This window comes from Talpa occidentalis, unplaced genomic scaffold, assembly GCF_014898055.3.
Source record: "Talpa occidentalis isolate TD23 unplaced genomic scaffold, MPIMG_talOcc4v2.1, whole genome shotgun sequence".
NCBI lineage: Eukaryota > Metazoa > Chordata > Mammalia > Eulipotyphla > Talpidae > Talpa > Talpa occidentalis.
This window is the reverse complement of record NW_026555331.1, coordinates 139,972,131-139,994,298: the sequence shown is the minus strand read 5'-3', so window position 1 is coordinate 139,994,298 and position 22,168 is coordinate 139,972,131. Positions and strand designations below refer to the sequence as shown.

The 22,168-nt window shown below is 34.5% G+C and overlaps 1 protein-coding gene across 3 annotated transcripts in view; it reads right to left on the bottom strand.

The window, feature by feature from the left end:
* MKLN1 (muskelin 1) overlaps nucleotides 1-22,168 on the bottom strand; it is a 279,842-nt gene that overhangs the window by 89,234 nt on the left and 168,440 nt on the right. For all 3 annotated transcript variants that reach the window (XM_037513287.2, XM_054692672.1, XM_037513281.2), the window contains one exon: nucleotides 9,343-9,412. In XM_037513287.2, coding sequence (XP_037369184.1) covers nucleotides 9,343-9,412 — 70 coding nt within the window. The remainder of the gene's footprint in view (nucleotides 1-9,342; nucleotides 9,413-22,168) is intronic.

Here is a 22,168-nt window from a genome sequence, read left to right as displayed (position 1 = left end):
CAAATGAAACCAGATTAGAACAAAAAAGTAACAATTACATATTCTTTTTAACTATACTTCAACAGTAAATTCGATGTTCAAAATCGGTGATAAAATGTTAAACCTGGAAACAGAGATTTACTAATTATTCCTGCCAATTTTATAAGTTAAAACCCCACTCCTGTGTAGATTAATCTAATGGAGCTCAAGTTTTTTTAATTATACACTGGTTAAAATGGGATCAGTTAATTAGGAAACATTTTGCATTCTAGAGACTGTTTTCAATCATAAAAACTGAAAGAAACTATTGCTGGTTGAATACATGGAGGGATTCACTATTTAGAAAATAAGATTCAGATATTTTGTCTCAAGTGGCTTCATGCTTCATGGTAATAGTGAGTAATACAGGTGATAAATGTGTTAAGAATTAAGTTGGTAAGCCTACTTTGTACCATACACAAAAATCACCTCAAAATGGATAAAAATTGATCCAAAATCAATCCTTAAGATCAGAGACTCAGATGTAAGAGTTAATACTATAAAACCCTTAGAACAGGATAAATCTTCATGATTTTGGATCAGACAATGGATTATTAGTTATGATACCAAAAATACCAGCAGGAGAATATAAAATCAATTGCACTTCATCAAAATTAAAATTTTTGTGCATCAAGGGACACTATCAAGGAAGTGAAGAGTCAATCTTCAGAATGGGGGAAAATATTTGCAAATAAAATATCCAATAAGGGTCTAATATCCAGAATATATAAATCTTACAACTCAACAAGCCAACAACCAAATTTTACAATGGTCACAGGACCTCAACAGCCCCTTCTCTAAAGAAGAAAAATAATGTCCAATGGGTACGTGAGAAGATAATCAACATCATTCATCATTCAAATCAAAACCACAATTAAATACTTCAAACCAAATAGGATGGTAATAATAATAAAAACAAGAACAAGTATTGGCAAGAATATGTAGAAATTGAACACTCATATATTGCTGGTGAGAATGCAATATGGTGCAAACAATGTGGAACATAGTTTGGTGGTAATTAAGTTCAACTTAGAAGTTTATGACCCAGAATATCTCCTTCGAAGTGTAAGCAAAAGAACTGATGGGATTTAGTAAAAGTTGAATATATGGAGAGAAGAAGGAAGTATCAAGATGATGATTTAGTTTCTGACTTGAATAACTGCGTAGGAGAGAACAGCATTTACTCTAATGGGAAAAACAGGCAAGAAAACAAACAAACAACAACAACAACAAAAAAAACAGGTAGCATGAAAATGAGATTATATATCTCTGTATGTCTCAGATTGACTAAAAAAACACCCAGTGTTTTGAACAACAGTGATTTCTTTGTGATTTTCTAATGATTCAGTGGGTCCAATGGACAATTTTTCCATTGGTATCTCCTAAATTCATTTATGTAGCTGTATCAGCTAGTAGGTTGGCTGAAGGACTGGACTTACTTGGGGGTGAGGAGTGGAAACTAGACTTAGCTTAGCTGACTACAACTCTTCAAGTAGATTTGTATCCTCAAGAAAGTTAAATGGGTTTTATTCAGAGCATAGTGGTCTCAAAAGTTATAAGACAGAGCAGAAGCTATTGCTCAGAAGTTGCAATAACACTTTCACAGAATTTTCTATTGATCAAAGCAAGTCACTTAGGCTAGCCAAGATTACGAAGGGAAAAGGACTTTACCTCTTGCCATAAAGAGCTGCAATTTGTTAACTATATTAAGAAATCTGAACTCTACTCTAGGATGAGTACAAAAAAAAAAAAAAAAAAGGATTTTACCATGTAAAACACCAAGAGTAACGTTCAACACCCATTCAGGATTAGAAACATGTAAAAACTCAAATTTCAATAATAAGGAAACAAAAAAATTTTAAAATAGACAAACTTCGGAACAAACACTTCACAAAGGAACATTTAGGAAGGTAAACAAGCATATGAAAAGATGGTCAAATTACTTATTGTACAAATGCAAATTAAAACCACAAAGATTTGTTCATTTAATTTTCAATGCATCTTTATTTGTAACAGCCAGAAACTAGACAACAATCCAAAGTCATCAACAGGTGATACATCCACACAAAAGAATTCAATTAAGCAGCAAAAATGAATTACTGATGCAAATTATAACACAGACTAAGCTCAAAATAGTTTTAAAAATTGAGTCAAAAATTTCTATTTCTCCATTTACATAAAATCCTAGACATACAAATTAATCTATACTAAAAGAATACAGATCAGTGGTTGCCTAGAGATGATATGGGCAAGGTTGGAGGAATTAAAAGGAGACATGGGAAGCTTTTGGAATAATTGATATGTTTAGTATTTTAAGGGTAGTGGTATTTTCAAGAGCATGCACATGTCAAAACTTATCAAATTGTACACTAAAAATGTAAGCTTATTGTGTCAGAATTAATAAATGTTTAAAAAATAATGAAAGTGCTAAGAAAATAAATAATAAAAGTCAGACTGGGAAGAAATTTTACATTTAAAAAAGATTTATTTTATTTATTTATGCATACAAGAACTGTAGGGCAGAGGTGCAAGGGGTAAGAAGATTCACCAGAGACAGAGTAGGGAGCAGAACAGGTGGATCTACTGAAATACACTGCTGAGAGGAGCAGCAGGCGAGGGGAGCACTGCTGAGGGGAGCAGCAGGATTAGCAGAAGGCTAACCATGTGGGTTAGCTCCCTGGTCAGGGATGGAGATCAGACCGGATATCTAGCTCAGACCACAGTGGCTGGCTAAAGCTTGATAGCGCTGAGATTTTAACCCCTGCAACACCAAGGTGGCCCCCCTGGGAAGAAATATTTGTAATATATAAAAAAAAACTTATAACCAGAATATATATAAGCAACTCCTATAATTCAGTTAAAAAAAAAAAAACACACACCATTTTTTCATGAGGAAAAAGAATTCACAAAAAAAGAAAAATAAAGAGTGAGTAAACAAATGGGAAAAAAGTGTTTACTATCATTAGTCATCAGGGAATTATAAATTAAAACCACATTAAAACCACTTCACACTAATAATAATCACTAAAATTAAAATGTCTGTTACTATAAATGTTGGTGAGGCTGTGAAGCAACTAGCAGTCTGCTAATTTCATATAAAGTAATATATCCCATCTTAGATACAGTAATTCTACATCTAGATATATAACCAAAATAATTAAAAATTATGTATTATTTTTAAAATCTTGCTTACACACATATATAAACTCTATTCATAGTCAGTAAAAGTAGAAATCATGCAAATGACCATAAACAGGAGAATGGATAAATGAATAGTGTGGCATATCTATAAAACAATTATATTCTGTAATGAATGAAATGCAATGTGTGCAGGAGCATAAAATATATCAAAGACATTCCTGTAAATTAAAGAAATAAAGGAAACTTATTTAGCTAAGGGATAACACTATTCAATAAGATCAAAATGTGATTAAACATTAAAATTTTTACCTATGAGATATTTCTATCTGATCTATCATTGTGTTTTACTACATACAAGGTAAGATCAGGCACATTCAGAGTGGTACGGCCATAGACAGTGTTTACCTAAAATTAGAGATTTTTTGTTTTACTTATGTAACTTTTTTAATAACAAAAATACTATTTGATTATTAATAAAATTATATGTACACAAACATGCTTTCTGCTGGGTTTAGGGGGTGTTGCATATGGGATGATAGTTGGTGTACATCAGATTGTATGAAGACTCATTTTTACTGGTTTCAACACTTTACTAGTGTAATTAATCATTTATTCAGTAGGGCCACATAATGTTAACTGGTTTACAATGATTATCTGTAATGGCTTCTTGGGGTCAATCTCCCAGCTTTTAGGTTGAGGTCTGGGGATATGAGTCAGACTGATCCTTCTCTGTCTCTTAACAGTCCCTTTATATTAAAAGAGAAATGGAAATGCCCCAGGAATTGAAAACTGAATTAGTGAGAACAGGACATCAGCATATGCAGTCCTTCCTCCAAGGATGCCAGGGTCTCACTTAGCCCTCCCACAACCCTAGGGCCTAGGTACTCTTGTTACCTCTGTTTTACAGATCATGAAATTGGGGCATAAAATGGACAAATTATTTCCAGCATTCATAGCTTGGGTACTCAAGTCCCACAGGTGAGGGTCCCCACCCTGGCAAAAAAAAAAAAAAAAAAAAAAAAGCAGAATTTTATTGCAAAAGCTTCTCTGCATGTTGCTTTTTTCATTCTACAAGGGAAATCCCTCCAACTGATATGAAGCTCGTTCACTCTATTTAAATGGCTGACAAAGTTCCACAAAAAATGTTTTCTACCATTCCCCTGTAGATGGATAGTCTTTTCTCCCCTGTATTTACAGAATTTCAAGAATTGCTGTATTAAATATTTAAATGTATCTAACATTCTTATACACTTATGCTTTTATTTCTAAGAAGCAGAGTACTGGCAAGAACCACCTAGTAGTACTATGTACAACCCCTTGCCAAATTATATTCAAAGGACACTGTAGCAATTCAGATTTTCATCAAAATGTATTGGTCCTCTTCTTCCCAGATTTCTGCAACAATGGGTATTATCATTCTTTTAAATGTCTCTATAGGTGACACATTTTGAATACCCTATGGATAAAAAAAGAAAACTATTATAAAGCCTTGACAAGATACAAAAAGCAAACATCTGAAGGTACAGAATACCTGAGTGAACAAAAGCAAACTCTGGTGGGACATGCATGTTTACTTGGAAAAGAGGAGGCAGGAAGCTAAAAAGTATGTCCCACCTCCAAATTTGTATTATGGGAGCTGAGTATACGCTTATAGCAGTCACAGCATCAGGAGGAATAAACACTGAAAGACCCACAACTTTCTTGCCCAGAAAAAATGTTTGCAAAACCATGATAATTGAAGAGAATGGTTTATTTGGGAGCTCTCCAAAGAAACAAAACTAATAGGAGATAAGAATAGAGAATAGAGAAAGAGAGAGACTGATTTACTATGGGAACTGGATCATGCAATTACAGAGATGAGAAATTCCAGGATACACCATCTGCAACCTGAAGAAGCAGAAAAGTGGATTCGCCAACCCCAGTCTAGCCTTCAGATAACTGTACTAGTCAATGATCAACTGAAACCTCACAAAGACACCAAGCCAGAACCATCCAGCAAGCCACTCTTAAATCCTGACACTTAGCATAAAATAACAGCTAAGTTTTTAACAGCTAAGTTTTGGGATAATTTGTCACACAGCAATAAATAACTAATACAGCATCCAAGGTCAAAAGAAATACTAACAGTTTCACTTATATATTCAGGTTCAACAACTTAATAATAATTTTGGTCCTGACAACTTGGTAGCCATCTATAAAAAAACAAGAGACATAATTTAAAAGAAGAACATTTGTATTTCATTCCTAAATAAATATTATTACTTACTAATGTGATGATATGTGCATGTTGGACACTACACAACTTCTCAAACACTTGAATTAGCCTGAAATCTACCACTCACATTTCCTGAACCACATTAATTTTCCCATATGACACTTGTTTTTTATCACAACAAATACAACATGCCAGCTTTGCAAATCTATGACATTATAAAAGAGGAAATATAAAAATTGGTAACTATGATGGCAGCTTTCAAGGATATTACAATCTAATGAAAAAACTACACACAAACAACTAACTGTAACACAAAATAAAAAGACATGTGATCCTATGATAGATACAAAATAAGTGCTTCTGCCATTAAAAAAGAATAAAAGATTTAAAGTTAATGTAAGAGATCTGTGAGGCTCGCCTCTTCATGCTGCCCTGCCCACCCCTGAAGGAACACATCCTTAAGGAAGACAGCTGGGGGAATTGTAAGTAAGCAATGAGTCTCACTGGTCCACTCGTTGACTTCTAGAATGGGAGCAGCTAGAACCAAGGGAAGAAAGGAGCTTTGGTGAAGACTTTAAAAAACCCAGTCTCGATGGCAGGAGAGAGGAGACGCTCTTGCTTCTGCTCAGGTCCCATGCACACTCCTTCTCCTGGCCCCAACCTGTGGCTCTTTTTCTGGCTTCCATGCATTGGTAGGCTGCACTATCCGTTTCTTGAGAGAAGATGGCAGCCACCATCTTGACGTTGTATTGAATTCAGCGTGGGTGGTACATTTTTAAATTTGGTTCTTTCCTTTACTCCCAGTCCTGTGGGTCAGACACAATCTCTTGCTTGTGTTTCCTGCAAAGGTTGCCTTGGATTCACTCTCCTGGTAGCTCTGCTCTTGGGCCTTGGCTGCTCTGCTTTGGGACTTTGCCTGTTTGGCTTAACAGTTGCCCACATGGGGATGGCTGACTTTGGAGTTTCACTGGGAGTCCATATTTTGATACTCTTCTCCCCATTACTTCTCCTCTCCCCCTCTCTATTGTCTTTGAATCTCTTACCAATAAAAAATTTTTGAGCACACATGATTTTGATTACTTTCCTTTTATGTACATGGGCACGAATCCTTAGGATAGACAACAAGGGTTTTTTTTCCCCTTTACAGTTTGGAATCCCTTGGGTACTCCTTGGTATTGTCCAGGATCACTAATTAGTAATAGCGAAATACTTCTATCTACCTACTGCTTCCAGAAAGTGGCCCCTATCCAAATAATACAAAATTAAAAATTTAGAAATCTAGAAATAAAATAGTTATATTATAGTCCTAAAACTTTATTTTTATGGATGAAGAAATACAATCCTAGAGGGTTAACTGCCTGCCCCTAAATAAGATAGTCACTACAGATTCTTTACAATATGTAAGAGACAGAAGTTGTCTAAAGCATTGTGAGAAGAGAATATAAAAGCAAGAATTTTCCCTACTTCTAATTCCTTGTCATAAAATAAACTTGAACATTTAGAAAAGAGAGGCAATATTTAACTTCTGTGTTTGGTTATTTGTTAGCAAAAGGCTTAAAATTTATATCAAAGTGCTTTAAGAGTTAATTTTTATTACCTGGACAACTGCCATCCAGTCAAAACTACAAAAATATCTTCCTTAATCACTGAAATAACACTTTTCACCCATACTGTGTTATTTATTTTGTTTGTCTTTCTCTCCTCAGAAAACAAGCTCCACAAGGGGAGAAACTTTTGTCATCTTATATGCTCTAATTACCTCTGGTTTTGTTCACTGGTGTACTTCAAACACCAACAACGGGCTATGAAAAACTGAAGCCTCTCAATATGTTTATCTTGAATTGAATGAATGTTAGTGAAAAGCAGAAGTAATATCTTAGCACCCATGCATACATATATAATCCATCCTAATTCTGAAAAAGGAAAGGAGTAGCTGAAAGGGTTTGAGTGATTTCCATTCTTCTCTACATTCATGTCCTTATTTGCTTAGATGCATATACTAAACATCATTCAAAATTTCTTACTGTCAGTAAAGCACTGTGAACATTAAACGGTATATCCTGGTAACACTGATACTTTGGATCTGAGTGATACCATAGCCACTAGCCACCTAGTACTGGTTAATCTAAATCAATTAAATAAAAATTGATTTCCTCAGTTCTATTTTCAGGTGTTCAACAGCTACCTAAGGCTAGCTCTTATCATATTATACAGCTGAAATTATGTAATATTTTCATCACTGCAGAAAGTTTACCAGACATTATCCTAGACCTATAATGAAACAGACAATATTAGCTACCCTTTCACTAAAGACCCCCAAAATACTATACTTTTCTTTTTCTATTTGTTACTTAGATATTTCTGTTTTCTCCCTCATGACACTTTGTCAATTATCAGCTTGCTATTAATGTGCCTCTCTTTTACAGTGATGCCGCCCCTTACATAAACTTGCTTCCAGAAATCTGAGAAAATAACCACAGAAAGTAATATATATTCAAAGTAGAGTGAAGGAAAAGCCCTCAGGACCTAAAATTTTATCACAACGATTTTGATTTTGCAGAGTCCTCTTTTTCCTTTCTTCTTACTCTTAGACCAGGTCAAGACATGACAAATGAGCTATCAGTTAAGGTACACTTTCCCATTATTCATGGATTCAGTATCTGCAAATTCACCTACTTACCAAAATGTATTTGTAACGCCAAAATCAGTACTTGGAGCATTTTCACACTCATCAACATGTGCAGAGCAGCAATAATAAGAGTTTCCTGGCACCTGTTCTCTCAGCTGCAGTCAAACAAGGCACACTTTGCCTTCTTGTTTTAGTTCTCATACTATAAACAAGTGTCCCTTTCACAGTCTACTTAGTACCACATTTTTTATGTTTTTGTCTTTTCTGTTGGTGATTTCACAGTCTAAAATGGCCCCCAAATACAGTGCTGAAGTTCTGACTAGTATTTCTAAACAGGAGAAATTGTGATGTGCCTTACAGAGAAAACATGTGTTAGATAAGCATTCTTCAGGTTATTAGCTATGAGCGCAATGTTAACAAATAAATAATGTATGCAAAATAAGGTGTTTTCAAACAGAAACAAAACAAAGCATGCGTACCAAGAGATAACATACAAGAACGTTCATTGCAATCTGCTCATAAGCAAAAAACTGTAAAAACCCAAAAGCCCATCAACCGCAAAAGGGACGAGTACATTTTGGCATACAAATCCACCAGAATACTATATAGTAGTGAAGATCAACAAACAACAGTTATACTCAACCATATTAATAAATATGATGTCAAACAAAGAAATAAAAGCAAATCATAGAAAATTTATAGTTATTCAATTTATATTATATTTATATAAGGTCAAAGCCAGATAAAACTTGGATGACTTTAGACACTACCTGCCAAGGAACAAAATCAGCTCAGTTCTGATATCATCTAAATATATTACTTTATTAAAATAACAAACTATATTAAGTTCATTTTCCCTAAAAGGTAGTCACTGAGTCACTGAACTGAAGTTCAATTTACTAACATTTCCTTAAACATTTAAAGAATGACTGGCATTTAACAATGGTAAATGCCACAACCACTTCTCAGACAGTATTCAGATAGGTCAACTGATGAGAGCAGTAACAGCATCTGAACCAGTTCCTTTTAAATAACATTTTCCTCAAAGAATATCAAAAAACTTAGTTTTTCATCAGTATAATCCAAAAAATATATAAATTAGACTTTAAATGTTCTGGTAGCCAAAAGTAAAAAGTCTGTTTCAACACATTACATTTCCCAATGAAATATTTTTTTCCCAAAATTTAAACAAGAGGAAATAAAAATGTACCTCGTAAATTCAAAGAACGAATAAACTATTAATGAATTACAGGTAACATATCAATTAAATGCCTAATTAAATTTTGGTTTCTAAATGGAAGTCTACACATAATCTAAAAGGAGTTACACATAATCTCACCTGGGGAGGATAGTTGCTCTCTGAAGACCACCTTGAAGACTGGTCATTTGGTTTATCCACTAAAATATTCCTGAAACATATAAAGAGGAAATTACAGCACTTAATTAAAAGAATACGTAAACACAAATGTGCAAAAAGAGAAAAAATTTACCTGATGCTGATTATTATCACAGTTTTACAATGTTTGAAATTTAAGCAAGAAAGGAAAATAAAACAGATTAAGAAACCCAGAAAGCCTCTTTATAGATAAGATTTTAAAATATGATAATGGTAGCATTTCAAACAATAGAGCAAAACCAAAAAAACATAGTTCTACTTCATACCACATAAAAAAATGAACCAACAAGTATTTAGGAATTTAAGCAATAAAATTCCTAATAATAAATAACATATACACAACATATAATATGGTATTACATTACAATTATACCATATTATATTCTATATATAGTATATATATTTTACCTGTACTTTTTATAACATATGTTGATACACATATAAACAACCTTTGGATCAAGAAGGTCTTTTAAACACAGTATCAAAAGCAGAACTGTAGATGGAAAAAGTTAAGTGCTACAAGTATCTTTGAATGATGGTGCTTTTACTGTAAATGTCAAGGTTAAAGACAAATGGCTAGGTAGTATTAAGAAACAAGAAATATCCTAAATAAACAACCTAAAAAAAAAAATCAATGAAATTAAAAATTGGTTCTTCAAGAAGATAAAGTAGACAAACTTCCAACTAGGCTAACAAAGAAGAGAAAATACACTAATTAAAAGAATCACAAATGAAAGAAGAAATCACTACAAATAGCACATGATTTCAAAGGACCATAAGAGATTACTATGAACAATTATATGCCAATAAATTTGGCATAACCTTAAAGAAACTAATTTCTAGATCAATGTAGTGTACCAAGATGAAGTCAGTAAATAATAGATGAGTTGAACAAATTGACAAGTATGAAATTTGAAACTGCAATAAAAAAAACTTCAGAAAAACAAAAGCCTAGAACCACACAGCTTTACAAATAAATTTTATCAAATGTTTAAAGAACTAATACCCATCTTGCTTACATTATAAAAAGAAACACTCCCTAATACAATTTACAATACCAACATTATCCTAGTACCAAAACCACAAACAGATAGCACAAGAAAATTATAGACCAACATCCCTGATAAATATCGATACGAAAATATTCAACATACCGTTAGCAAATCGAACTAATAGCATATCGCAAGGATTATACACCATGATCAAGTAGGATTTATCCCAGGGATGCAAGGATGATAATATATGTAACTTAATCAATGTAGTACATCACATCAACAAATGTAAACATGAAAGTCATATGATGAAATCAGTAGATGCAGAGAAAACATTTAATAAGATACAGCATCCATTTATGATAAAAACACTAAATAGGTGGGAACAGAGGGAAATTATTACTTCAATATAATAAAAGAAATTAGAATACGTAGTGGGGAAAAAAATGAAACTTTCAGGCTTCCCGGTGGCTCAGAGGGTTGAGCACTGTGCTGTGAAGCTGTCCACAGCTTCTGTGGTGTGGGTTTGATTCCGGGCCCACCAGGGAGATACCCACATGGCACGGCAGACCTCTCCTGCCTTTCCTGCTGCTCCCCTCAGCAGTGTCTTCAGTCCATCTGCCTGTTCTGCTCCCCATTCTGTCTCTCCCCACTCCCCACTCTGGCCTGTACCCCAGTTCTTGTATAAGTAAATAAATCTTTAAAAAAAACTTCAAAAAAAAAAGAAACTTTCCCCTTTAGACCAGGAACATGAGAAGGATACCCACCGTCACTTTTGTTTGACTTAGTATTAGAGGTTATGGCCAAAACTATCAGACAAAAATGGGAAATAAAGGGAATCGAGTCAGAAAGGAAAAAGTGAAACTATCACTAATCACAGATATTATATTACATATATAGAAAATCCTAATGATTCTATTAGGAACAACAGATGAATATAGCAAAATGGCAGGTCAAAATCAACATACAAAAATCTACAGTCTTTTTATAACAAAAAGCAAAATAAATTGAGAAAATAACATTATTTATAATTGCTTCAAAAAAACTAAATACTTAGGAATTAACCTAACTGTGGAGGTAAAAAAAAAAAAAAAAAAAAAAAACTAGAAGATGCTATTAAAAGGACTCAGGTAGCAACATGAGGATATAAAAGAATATCCCTTGTGTATGGATGCAGGTATCAATACAATCAAAACAACTATTCTGCCTATAATGATACATAAATTTACCACAAGCCCCATCAAAATACCAACACCTATTTTTCAAAGCTATGAAACAAACAAAAAAAGGAAATGAAATTTACATGGAACCACAAAGGCCTCAAACTGTAAAAGTGAATCTGAGAAAAAAAGGAGAGTAAAGGGTATCATGTTACCTGATTTCAAACTTGACTATAAAGCAACAGTGCTAACAACAATGTGGTATTGGCACAAAAACATATACATGAATCAATGGAATAGGACTGAAAACCAGAAGTAAATCCAAGTACATACCTAATCTATGATTAAGCAGCTATGCTTATACAATGGGGAAGGACAATCTCTTTAACAAATAGTCCTGGGAAAATTGGAAAGTCATACATGAAAGAAGGAAGTTAGATTACACTCTAACTCCATACACAAAAATAAACTCCGAATGAATCAAAGATTTAGATAAAAGACCTGCAACAGTAATATAGTAAGAAGAAAACACTGGCAATACATTCCATGACATCGATGATAAAAAATATTTTTGATGATGCAAGCCCTATGGCAAGGGAAACAAAAATAAAAATAAACAAATAGGACTACCTTAGTTTAAAAGCTTTTATAAAGGGAAAGAAAATACCAGAAGATTAAAAAGACACCCAATTGGGCCTCCCTGGTGGCCTAAGGGTTAAGTCTCAGCCCTATGCTCAACCCCTGCCCAGGTTGCTAACCCACATAGGGTGCAGCAGAACTCTCCTGTCTTGCTCCCCTTAGCAGTGTATTTCAGTAAATCTTCCTGTTCTGCTTCCCATTCTGTCTCTGGTGAATCCTCTCACCCCCTACACCTCTAGCCTACACCTCAGTTCAATGCCCAAAAAAAGAAGAAGAAACCACAGTTAACTAATTGTATAAAACTTTTAAATTTTGTATTATAAAAATACCATAAAGAAAGACAGGAAACAAGCGATAGTCTAGGGGGAAAAAAGTTAACAACTTAGATGACTAATAAAGTATTCACATCTAAAATACGCAAAATATTCACATTGAGAATAAGATGAACAAAATAAGAAATGAAGAGAATGCATGTCAATGAAGTCATTAAAATGGCAAATAAATAATAACAAATTTCTTTAAATCCTGCATGCTGTGTCAGAGAAAAACAAACATATTAAGATTCTTTTACATTCATCAACCTTATTAAATCAAATCCTTAACTTATCAGGAAATCAGGGAGAAAATGGTGACATGTCTATTACCTCAGTCCTTTTGGAACACCAATTTGCAGATGTATTTAAATTGTAAGTGCATGTATACTTTTACTAGCATTCTCATTTCAGATATCTAGCTCATAAAAATAAAATCATCAGTATATAAATATCTATGTATGGAGACACCAACCTATCAGTCTTTTTAATGCAGTATTTTTGTAATAGCAGAGAAATTATTAAATTATAGAACATATATATGAGAAACATACTGCCATTATATAGAATACTTTAGATCTATGCTAGCTAATTTGGAGGAATTACTGCAATGTAAGAAATAAAGATGTATGATTCTATGTTGCCCCCCAAAAAACCCATTATTTTTATATAGGTAACAAACTAACAAACATCTATAGTATGATCTAATTTATACAGCGCAAGCATAAATCCAAAACTAAAATGAAGCTTAAGTACTATTAAGAGATTTTAATTATTATATTTGTCATCTTGTTCAGATTTTTATAACAAATTTTACTAGTTAATAATTATAAAATTACTATGATAACAATAAATGTTCCCTATTTATGGCAAAGTGACTCCATTATCATCATAGGCTAAAGTCAGGTTCAACTTTTTCTACCTTTTAAAGACTAGGAAATAGAGAAGCAACTAATATATTAACTCTTAAATTTTTTAAATAACAGGTTCTCTCCCAAAGTTTAAAGTCACCTGTAGATTATTTTTAATGCTCCCTTCTAGTTAGGTATTACTTTCCTCAATCCATTGCCATTCTCTTGCACAGCAAATAATAAACTAGTTTAGGGCACTATTAACATCAATTCTTCACTAACAATAACAATATTAAGAGTCACAGTAGTAGCTTTCTGTAAACACATGTTCTTTCCAAAGACCTATACAACCCAACGTCATTACTAATAGAGCTTTCCATTCTTCTAATTCTCAGGACTAAAGAAGAAATATTAACTTCTCATACTATGTATGTTAATCCATACCAGTTCAATACCCCTAGTTTGTAGAAAGGGAAGTATCTCCTCCATTACCACTGCTGAAGGAGAGCAATAGGCCAAGTGATATGTGTGGACCTATAACTTTCCCTTACAACTATCTCAATGACAGCTAATTCAGGCTAGTTAGTGATCTAGGATAAGCTTAACACCAAGTAAGAAAATAAAATTATAAGACAGAAATATACAGATAAATGAAATAGAGAAAAGATACAAAAAAATAGAAAGATTCACCAGAGAAAGAAAAAGCCAGTCCCTACTAAGAGAAGAATTTAACAGGCACAAAAATAGAAAAGATTCCAGGGAATAATAGAGGACAGAAACTGATGGTATTTTAGTTCCAGTTGCCAGGAGGCTCTGTTTCTGGCAACCAAAAGAATTCAACCACAACACTCTTCTAGGTACCTACCCCATGACTAATTTTAGCATTTTTACTATTGCCTGGAAAAATGCAAATGACAAGCAAAGGAAAGGGTTATATAAGACACAAGTCACTATAAGAAACTACGATCCAACTAATAAAGGTTAATCTACTAAAATTAAATCTCTATCATTCTAAAATATATTTAAAATGCAAATAAAAATAACAACTAATCGAGAAGAACAGATATGGGAGATGAACAGAGGACTAAAAATGTCTTTTCAATTCTCATTCCTATCAATGCAAGAAGAAAACTGAAGGTAATAAAAATTAACCACATTAAATTTCCTAGACACAGACTACAAAAGCAAATGAGTAATTAAATTCTTCTTTTGGGATCATAAAAATTTTCAGTGGCAACTGAAATATGGAATACAATTAATTTTTTCCAAGTACTATGGCTCTATTTTGCATATTTTTAAATGTATATATCTGTATAAGCTACCAATTAAATGTCATGAACAAACCACTAAAATTTATCATGAGTATATAATGACAACATATTGGTCATTTTGTGTTCAATTCAAGTCAGCAAATAAAAATCCTTTTTTTTTTGATTAAACATGTTAAAACGCTAAGCCTGTTTGGCAATACTTTTCAATTGCTGCTCTAAAGAATACTTAATATAGGACCTCCCTGGTGGCAGGGGGGTTAAAGTCTCAGCGATATCAAGCTATTGCCAGCCACTGCAGCAAAAGTTCAATTCCCAGTCAGGGAGCTGACCCCACATGCCATAGCAGACCTCTCCTGTCTCACTCTGCTGTTCCCCTCAGCAGTGTATTTCAGTAGATCCACCTGTTCTGCTCCCCACTCTGTCTCTGGTGACTCCTCTTACCACAACCCCTGCCCCCTGCACCTCTGGCCTACACTCCAGTTCTTGTATGCATAAATAAAAATAAATCTTTTTTAAAAAAGAATACTTAATATAAATATAAAATGCAGTGCTGAGGGGAAAATATAGAACACTTTTTTCTGCTAACGCCTGTTCACAATAAGTAAATCCAATCAGTTTCAAATTAAGAGTTTTGGATATTCAAAACTACCTTTAATTTTGATATGAAGAAAAGTCAATCAAGCAGAGTATTTAAAAGTGTACAAGGATTCAATCTTAGGATATTTGCCTTTTTTGTAGATTAAAAATACTCAGCAGTGTACTTCGGTCCTTCTGCCTGCTCTGCTCCCCGCTCTGGCTCTGGTGAATTCTCTCACCGTCCCATGCTTCTGACTGTACCCAGTGCTTGTATAAATAAATAAATTAATCTTAAAAAAAAATTTAAAAAAATACTATTAAAGCAAACCTCTGCCCTTTTGTTGAATAATAAAATGGCTCTAGAAAAAATCAACTTCAACTAGGAATCATAAGTTCATGAAGCATGGTCATTAACTGGCTGGACAACCTAAATCACATCACATAATCTCACAAAGTGTAAATTCTTTTAGCTACAGAGTAAAGGAAAAAGTTGAATTCTCTGGTCTCAAGTTTCTTCTGGCTTTAATCAGGGCAGCAGCACAACTCTAGGAAACACCACTCATGAGGCCATGCTAACATTCTACAATTCCATGAAAAGCCTTCACATCCTTCATTCAAGGAATCACATGTAATCCTCCTCCTACACAGAAGCCACTAACAACACAATGCACTGATTACAGTAGAGCTTCCCGTATGCACAAACAAACTGCTAGGGTAGCTCCATAACTGGACAAAAGAATGAGTACCTGTGGCCAAGGGGATTATAATCTATTTCTTAAAAAGTAACAACTGTTCATAGCATAAAACTTAGGAGACAAAAAAAAAAACCCAACAACAATAAAAAGTAAAAATTTAAAGATGTAAAAAAGAAATCAACTCAAATCAGTTTTGAAGATCTATAGCTATATACTACCAAAATTATAACCTTTCTAAAAATCACTTTACATGCTGCAGTGATAGACTTAATTCCAAACAGTTCCCAAATTCATACTAAATACCTCTGAATTTCACACAGGAGCATGATGTGGAGGAAACCCTACCATAAACTGGAATTATTTATTCCACAAATGTTTACTGAATCCCGTGTGCCAGACACTGAGCTAGGGTCTTGGACCACAGGACATAAAAGAGGATCTCCATTTATGATGCTAATGCTCATATAAGAAGCACCAAAAACCAAACGAGTTGTAAACAAGATAATTATAGGCTATTATAAGTGCTATAAAAGAAATAAATGGGGAACAAATATGGGACAGGTTTATTTGGGGTGGTCAAAAAACTTAAAAAATGCTAGGTATGCTAATAAGAGGTCACTCGTCACTCGCATAAAATAAAGGGCAAGTCAATTTTTCACAAAGGAACCAAAAAATTCAAGATCCTGACAACGCAAATCTAAGTGGATCCAGTGGGATATGTTTTCACAGAGTCAAGATGAGGAAATCTCTAAAAGAACATTTAAAAGATGCTGAACCTAGACTCTAAGAGGGTTTCAGCGCTGTTCTACAAATAATCTCTTAATTTTAAAGAGAGACACCCACCCACCCTAAAGAGAAACTGCAGGAAACAGAAAATAAAGCAAAGCATAAAGAATGACAACAACTCCCCAAGAGAGAGAAATATTCATATTGTAAGTGGGCAGAGATCCAGGAAATACAGACCTCAAAAAGCACAACAACAAAATGCACTTAAAAGTGCCTTTTTAGAGGACCTCCCCGGTGGCGCAGCGGTTGAGCGCTGGCTTGCGAAGCTGCCCGCAGCCTCTGCAGTGCCGGCTCGATCCCCGGCCGCTGGCGAGGGTCCCACATGGCGCGCAGACCTCTCCTGCCGCCCGCTGCTCCCCTTAGCAGTGCAATTCAGTAAATCTGCCTGCTCTGCTCTGCTCTGTCTCTGGTAAATCCTCTTACCCCCTGGACCGCTGACCTACACCCCAGTTCTTCCATGAAAATAAATAAACTTAAAAAAAAGGACTTTCCTCAAATTAGGTATGTGAGGCCAATTTCCCTCATTAACATGAATGCTAAACTCCTCAACAAAATCTTAGCAAACCAATCGAACAATACATCAAAAAGATTATACACCATGACTAAATGGAATATATTCCAGGACACAAGGATCGTTCAACATTTGAAAGACAATCAATGTAATTCACACATCAACAAAAAGACAAAAAGAAAAATAAAAACCATATGGCCATATCAATATATGCAAAGAAACCATATGATAAAGTTCAACATCCTCTATGATGCAAACCCTTGAAAAACATGGGATAAAAGGAACATATCTCAACATACTAAAATCCATATATAGCAAATATACAACTAGCATCATTCTCAATGGAGGAAAAACTGAAAGCCTTTCCACTAAGACAAGGATGTCCACTCTCACAATTACTATTCAACACAGTACTGGATCCTCTAGCTAGAGCAATGAGGCATAGAAAGATATAAAAAGAATCCAAATTTGGAACAAAGAAGTAAAGCTATTATAATTTGCAGCTCACACAATAATATATAAAGAGAACTCTTTAAAATCCATGAAAAAATTAATTAAAACAATAAACTAGGGTCTCCCTAGTGGCTCAGGTGGTTGAATGCTGCACTGTGAAGCTGTTCACAGCCTCTGCAGCGCAGGTTCAATCTTGGCCGGCTGGCGAGAATCAGGCCCCGCATGGCGCAGCAGACCTCTCCTGTCTTGCCCGCTGCTCCCCTCAGCAGAGTATTTCGTCAGTATGCCTGTTCTGTTCCCCACTCTGTGTCTGATGGATCCTCTCACCCTCCCATGCATCTGGCCTGTACTCCATCTCTTGTATAAATAAAAAATAAATCTTAAAAAAAACACAATAATTCAGTAAAGTAGTAGGTTACAAAACCAATATACAAAAATCAGTTGCCTTCCTATACGCAAACAATCAGCCTGGAGAGAAAGAAATTGAGAAAACCACCTTTTACAACTGTGCCCCCCAAAAATTAAATACCTGGGAAAAAACTTAACAAGGGAGGTGAAGGACCTATACAATGAAAACTATAAAACATTGTTAAAATAGAAAACACAAATAAAAGGACAGATATTGCCTGCTCATAAATTGGAAGAATCAACATTATCAAAATAACCATGCTACCCAAAGCAATTTACACAGTTAATGCAATTCCAATAAAAAATCTCAATGGTTTCCTTCAAAGAAATAGAAAAAATATTGCTGAAATTCATATAAAATCACAAAAGACCCCAAATAGTCAAACCTCTTGGGACTAAAATAGAGTGGGGTATTCACTTATACTACGTCATAATAATAAAAACAGCATGGTACTAGACCAAAAACAGACACACAGACCGATGGAATAGAACTGAGAACCAAGAAACAAAATCACACATATATGGTCAACTAATCTATGGCAAAAAATACACATTGGAACAAGGACAGTCTCTTCAATAAATGGTACTGGCAAAACTGGATGACCACATGCAAAAGAATGAAACTAGACTACTATCTCACAGTATGCACAAAATCAACTCAAAATGGATAAAAGATTTGGATTAAAACCTGAAACCATAAAATATATAGAAGAAAACATAGCAAAACACTCCAAAACATAAACTTCAGAAGCAACTTTGATAACCGACTCCAGAAGACAAAGGACTGAATCAAATTAAAAACTTCTGAACAGCAAAAGAGACAGTAACCAAAAGAAAGAGACACCCCACTCACTAAATGGGAGAAAACATTTGCACACCATGATCAAAGATCTACAAAGAGCTCACACAACTGAAGAAAAACAAATTAAACAATCCAATCAAAAAATGAGCATAAGAGTTCAATACACAAGTCTCCAAAGAAGAAATGCAAATGGCCAACTGGCATATGAAAAAATGTTCATCATAACTTGTTATTAGGGAAATGCAAATCAAAAGCACAATCAGATATCCCCTCACACCTGTAATAATGGCCCACATTATTTAAAAAAAAAAAAAAAAAAAAAAAAAAGAACAAGTGCTGGCAAGGATGTGGAGAAAAAGGAACCCTCTTACATTCTTAGTAGGAATGTAAATTAGTCCAGCCACTACGGAAAGCTGTGTGAAAGTTCCTCAAAATACTAGAAATGGATCTGCCATACAACCCAGCTATTTCAATCCCAGGAATCGGTCCAAATAACACAAAAACACTAATTTGAAAGGAAACCTGCACTCCTATGTTTATTGCAGCACTATTTACAATAGCCAAGATATGGAAACAACCTACATGCCCCAAAACAGATGAATGGATATGGAATACTTCATAGCAACAAAAAAAAGATAAACTCATGCCATATGCAGCAACATGCATGGAACTGGAAAGATTGATGCTTAGCTTAGCGACATAAGACAGAAGATGAAAGATAAATATCAGATGATTTCATTTATATGTGGAATACAGAAAAAACCACCATGGGTCAAAGACAAACCTTGAAAGTTGACCATAGATATGAAGCATCCATGAAGGGAAAGGGAGGAGGCAGGGAGAGGTGAAAGCAGATGAGGGGAAGAGCAAAGGGAATATGGTGACGGATTATGGGTGCTTTGGTGGTGGGAGAACTATGGTGACAACACCTGAGGGGAGAAATCATACTGTCCAAATATTAAATAAATAATGCTGGCAATAAATGTGAAAAGAATGAAAGAATCAGAAAAATCCAATTTTGATATCCTTAATGAAACAGCTTATGCAAACATTTTCTTTGGGTATTAACAACACTAATGATGCGAATGACAACTATACAGTAAAGGGATTGAGTTGTCACCTCAGATTAGTGTCTTCTGAAATGGCAAGGGCAGTATCTAGGGAAAAATATTAATCCAAATTTTAAACAAGTCTTTCCATCTAATTCCCAGTCTATACACAGTATGACAGAGGAATTAGTCAAATGCCACTCTAAAAAAAATAATGAGACAGATCCAAATTATGGGAGAAAAAGGAAAAATGACCAGAGTATGTTAAGACTATTCTTGAAGATAAGGATTTTAAAGGAACATAAATGAGTATTTGTTTTCTGATTCAAACTACAAAAAGATATTTTAACAGAGAAAACTGAATATGGACGAGGTATTACATACTATTAAAGAATTACTTTTTATCTAACAGGTAAAATGATGGCATGGTGGTTTTAAGAAAAAATATATGTGGCAGGGAAATACAAAGATGGCCCCAACTGATCCCTACCTATCTTTTAATACTCCTGTCCTTGTGTAATCCCTAGTAACTTGCTTCTAACCAACAGAATATGGTAAAAGATAATGGAGTATCATTTCAAGACCGTGCTACACCTTGCAGCAGACTCTCCCTTGCTCAGGCAAGGTGAAGAAAAACACCATGTTGGAGAGGCTCACACAGTAACAATCAGGATAGCCTCTAACCAACAACTTTCAAGAAACTGATTCCTGCCAGCTGCACCTATTTGAAAGTCACTAAGCCCTCAGATGAAACCCTGGCCCCATCAACACCTTGACTACATGTAACCTCAAAGGAACCTGAATCAGAAGATCCATACAAGCTATGCCCCAAATCTCAACCCTTATAAACTAAAGGATAATAAATGTGTTTTATTTTAAGTTTCTACCTTTTGTGGTAATATAGAGCAATAGGTAACCAACACAATGTCCTCTTTTGATGCCTACTGAAATTCTAATAAAATGACACATCTAATCTTAAGCCAGAAGAAAGACAAATAGGTGGTCGTCAATAGATTAAAGAAAAAAAGAGCAGCAGGTTGAACACAGCACTGTGAAGCTGCAGGCACTGCAGCACAGGTTCACTTCCCGGCCGCCCAGAGAGATACCCACATGGCACGGCAGACCTCTCCTGTCTTGCCCGCTGCTCCCTTCAGCAGTGTTTTTGGTCCGTCTGCCTGTTCTGCTCCCTGATCTGCTTCTGGTGAATTCTCTCACCCCCCCACGCCTCTGGCCTGTACCCCAGTTCTTGTATAAATAAAAAAATCTTTTAAAAAAATAGGGAAAATGTAAACATTTGTTAAAGGTGGGAACATCAGAATTTTTCTCAATTGCTGGGTAGACTTGAAAAATGTTCATTAAAAACATTCTTTGAAAGAATAAGTGGTGATAGCAAATACTCTTTGGATTTTTGCTATGTAGATAAATGGGAAGTGTGATGTAAAGGCAAAGTTTTGAAAAGACTACTAAGAATTTGGTCTGATGGGAACCAAATGTGGGGCAGGGTTAGAACCAAGAAGTTGATAATGTAGGAGAGAAGAAACAACTGAATGAACAAAACTGGAATGTGATCCAAAGCATAAGTGAAAAGAATTAATCTAAAAGATTAGTTCTTTTGCCAACAAAAAGATGGAGACAATGGAATACATACATTTCATAATGCTTTAGTATAACCTGGAAATATGACAATATTACTTTCATTGACAAAAAAATTGTTATGTCTAAATGAAATCTAAAATTTTCACACTATTAATATATTCTAGTCATGTAGTGAATTTGACAAATACACAATATATACATTCTAAACACAGTTCTATGCTTATTTTCATAAGGTGACCCCAATTAAACTATTAAATTCTTATTGGCTCCCATTTCTGCATTTCTAAATTAATATCTACACTACACTTTGAAAAGTAATTGATGAGAATTATAGGATATCAATCAATGGTTTAGCAAATATTGAGCCATCTGCTTACTATAAACCATAGCAAAACTCAAGTCAGCTTATTATTACCAAGCACTTGAAAATGTTAACATTATCTCTAAGGATTCAAGCACTTTGGGAACACATACCTACATCCTTTACTCTTCTGAAGCTGAAATGAAGCAACCGGTGGGAAAAAGGTATGGCAACAAATGAAACAAACATTCTTATATAGAAGAATAAGATAGTAAATTATTAGTAGTCAAAAATAAGACTGGAAAATTACTTCATATGGTTTGGTGTCTTCAAAAAAACAGATCTACTGAGACATTCATGTGAAAATA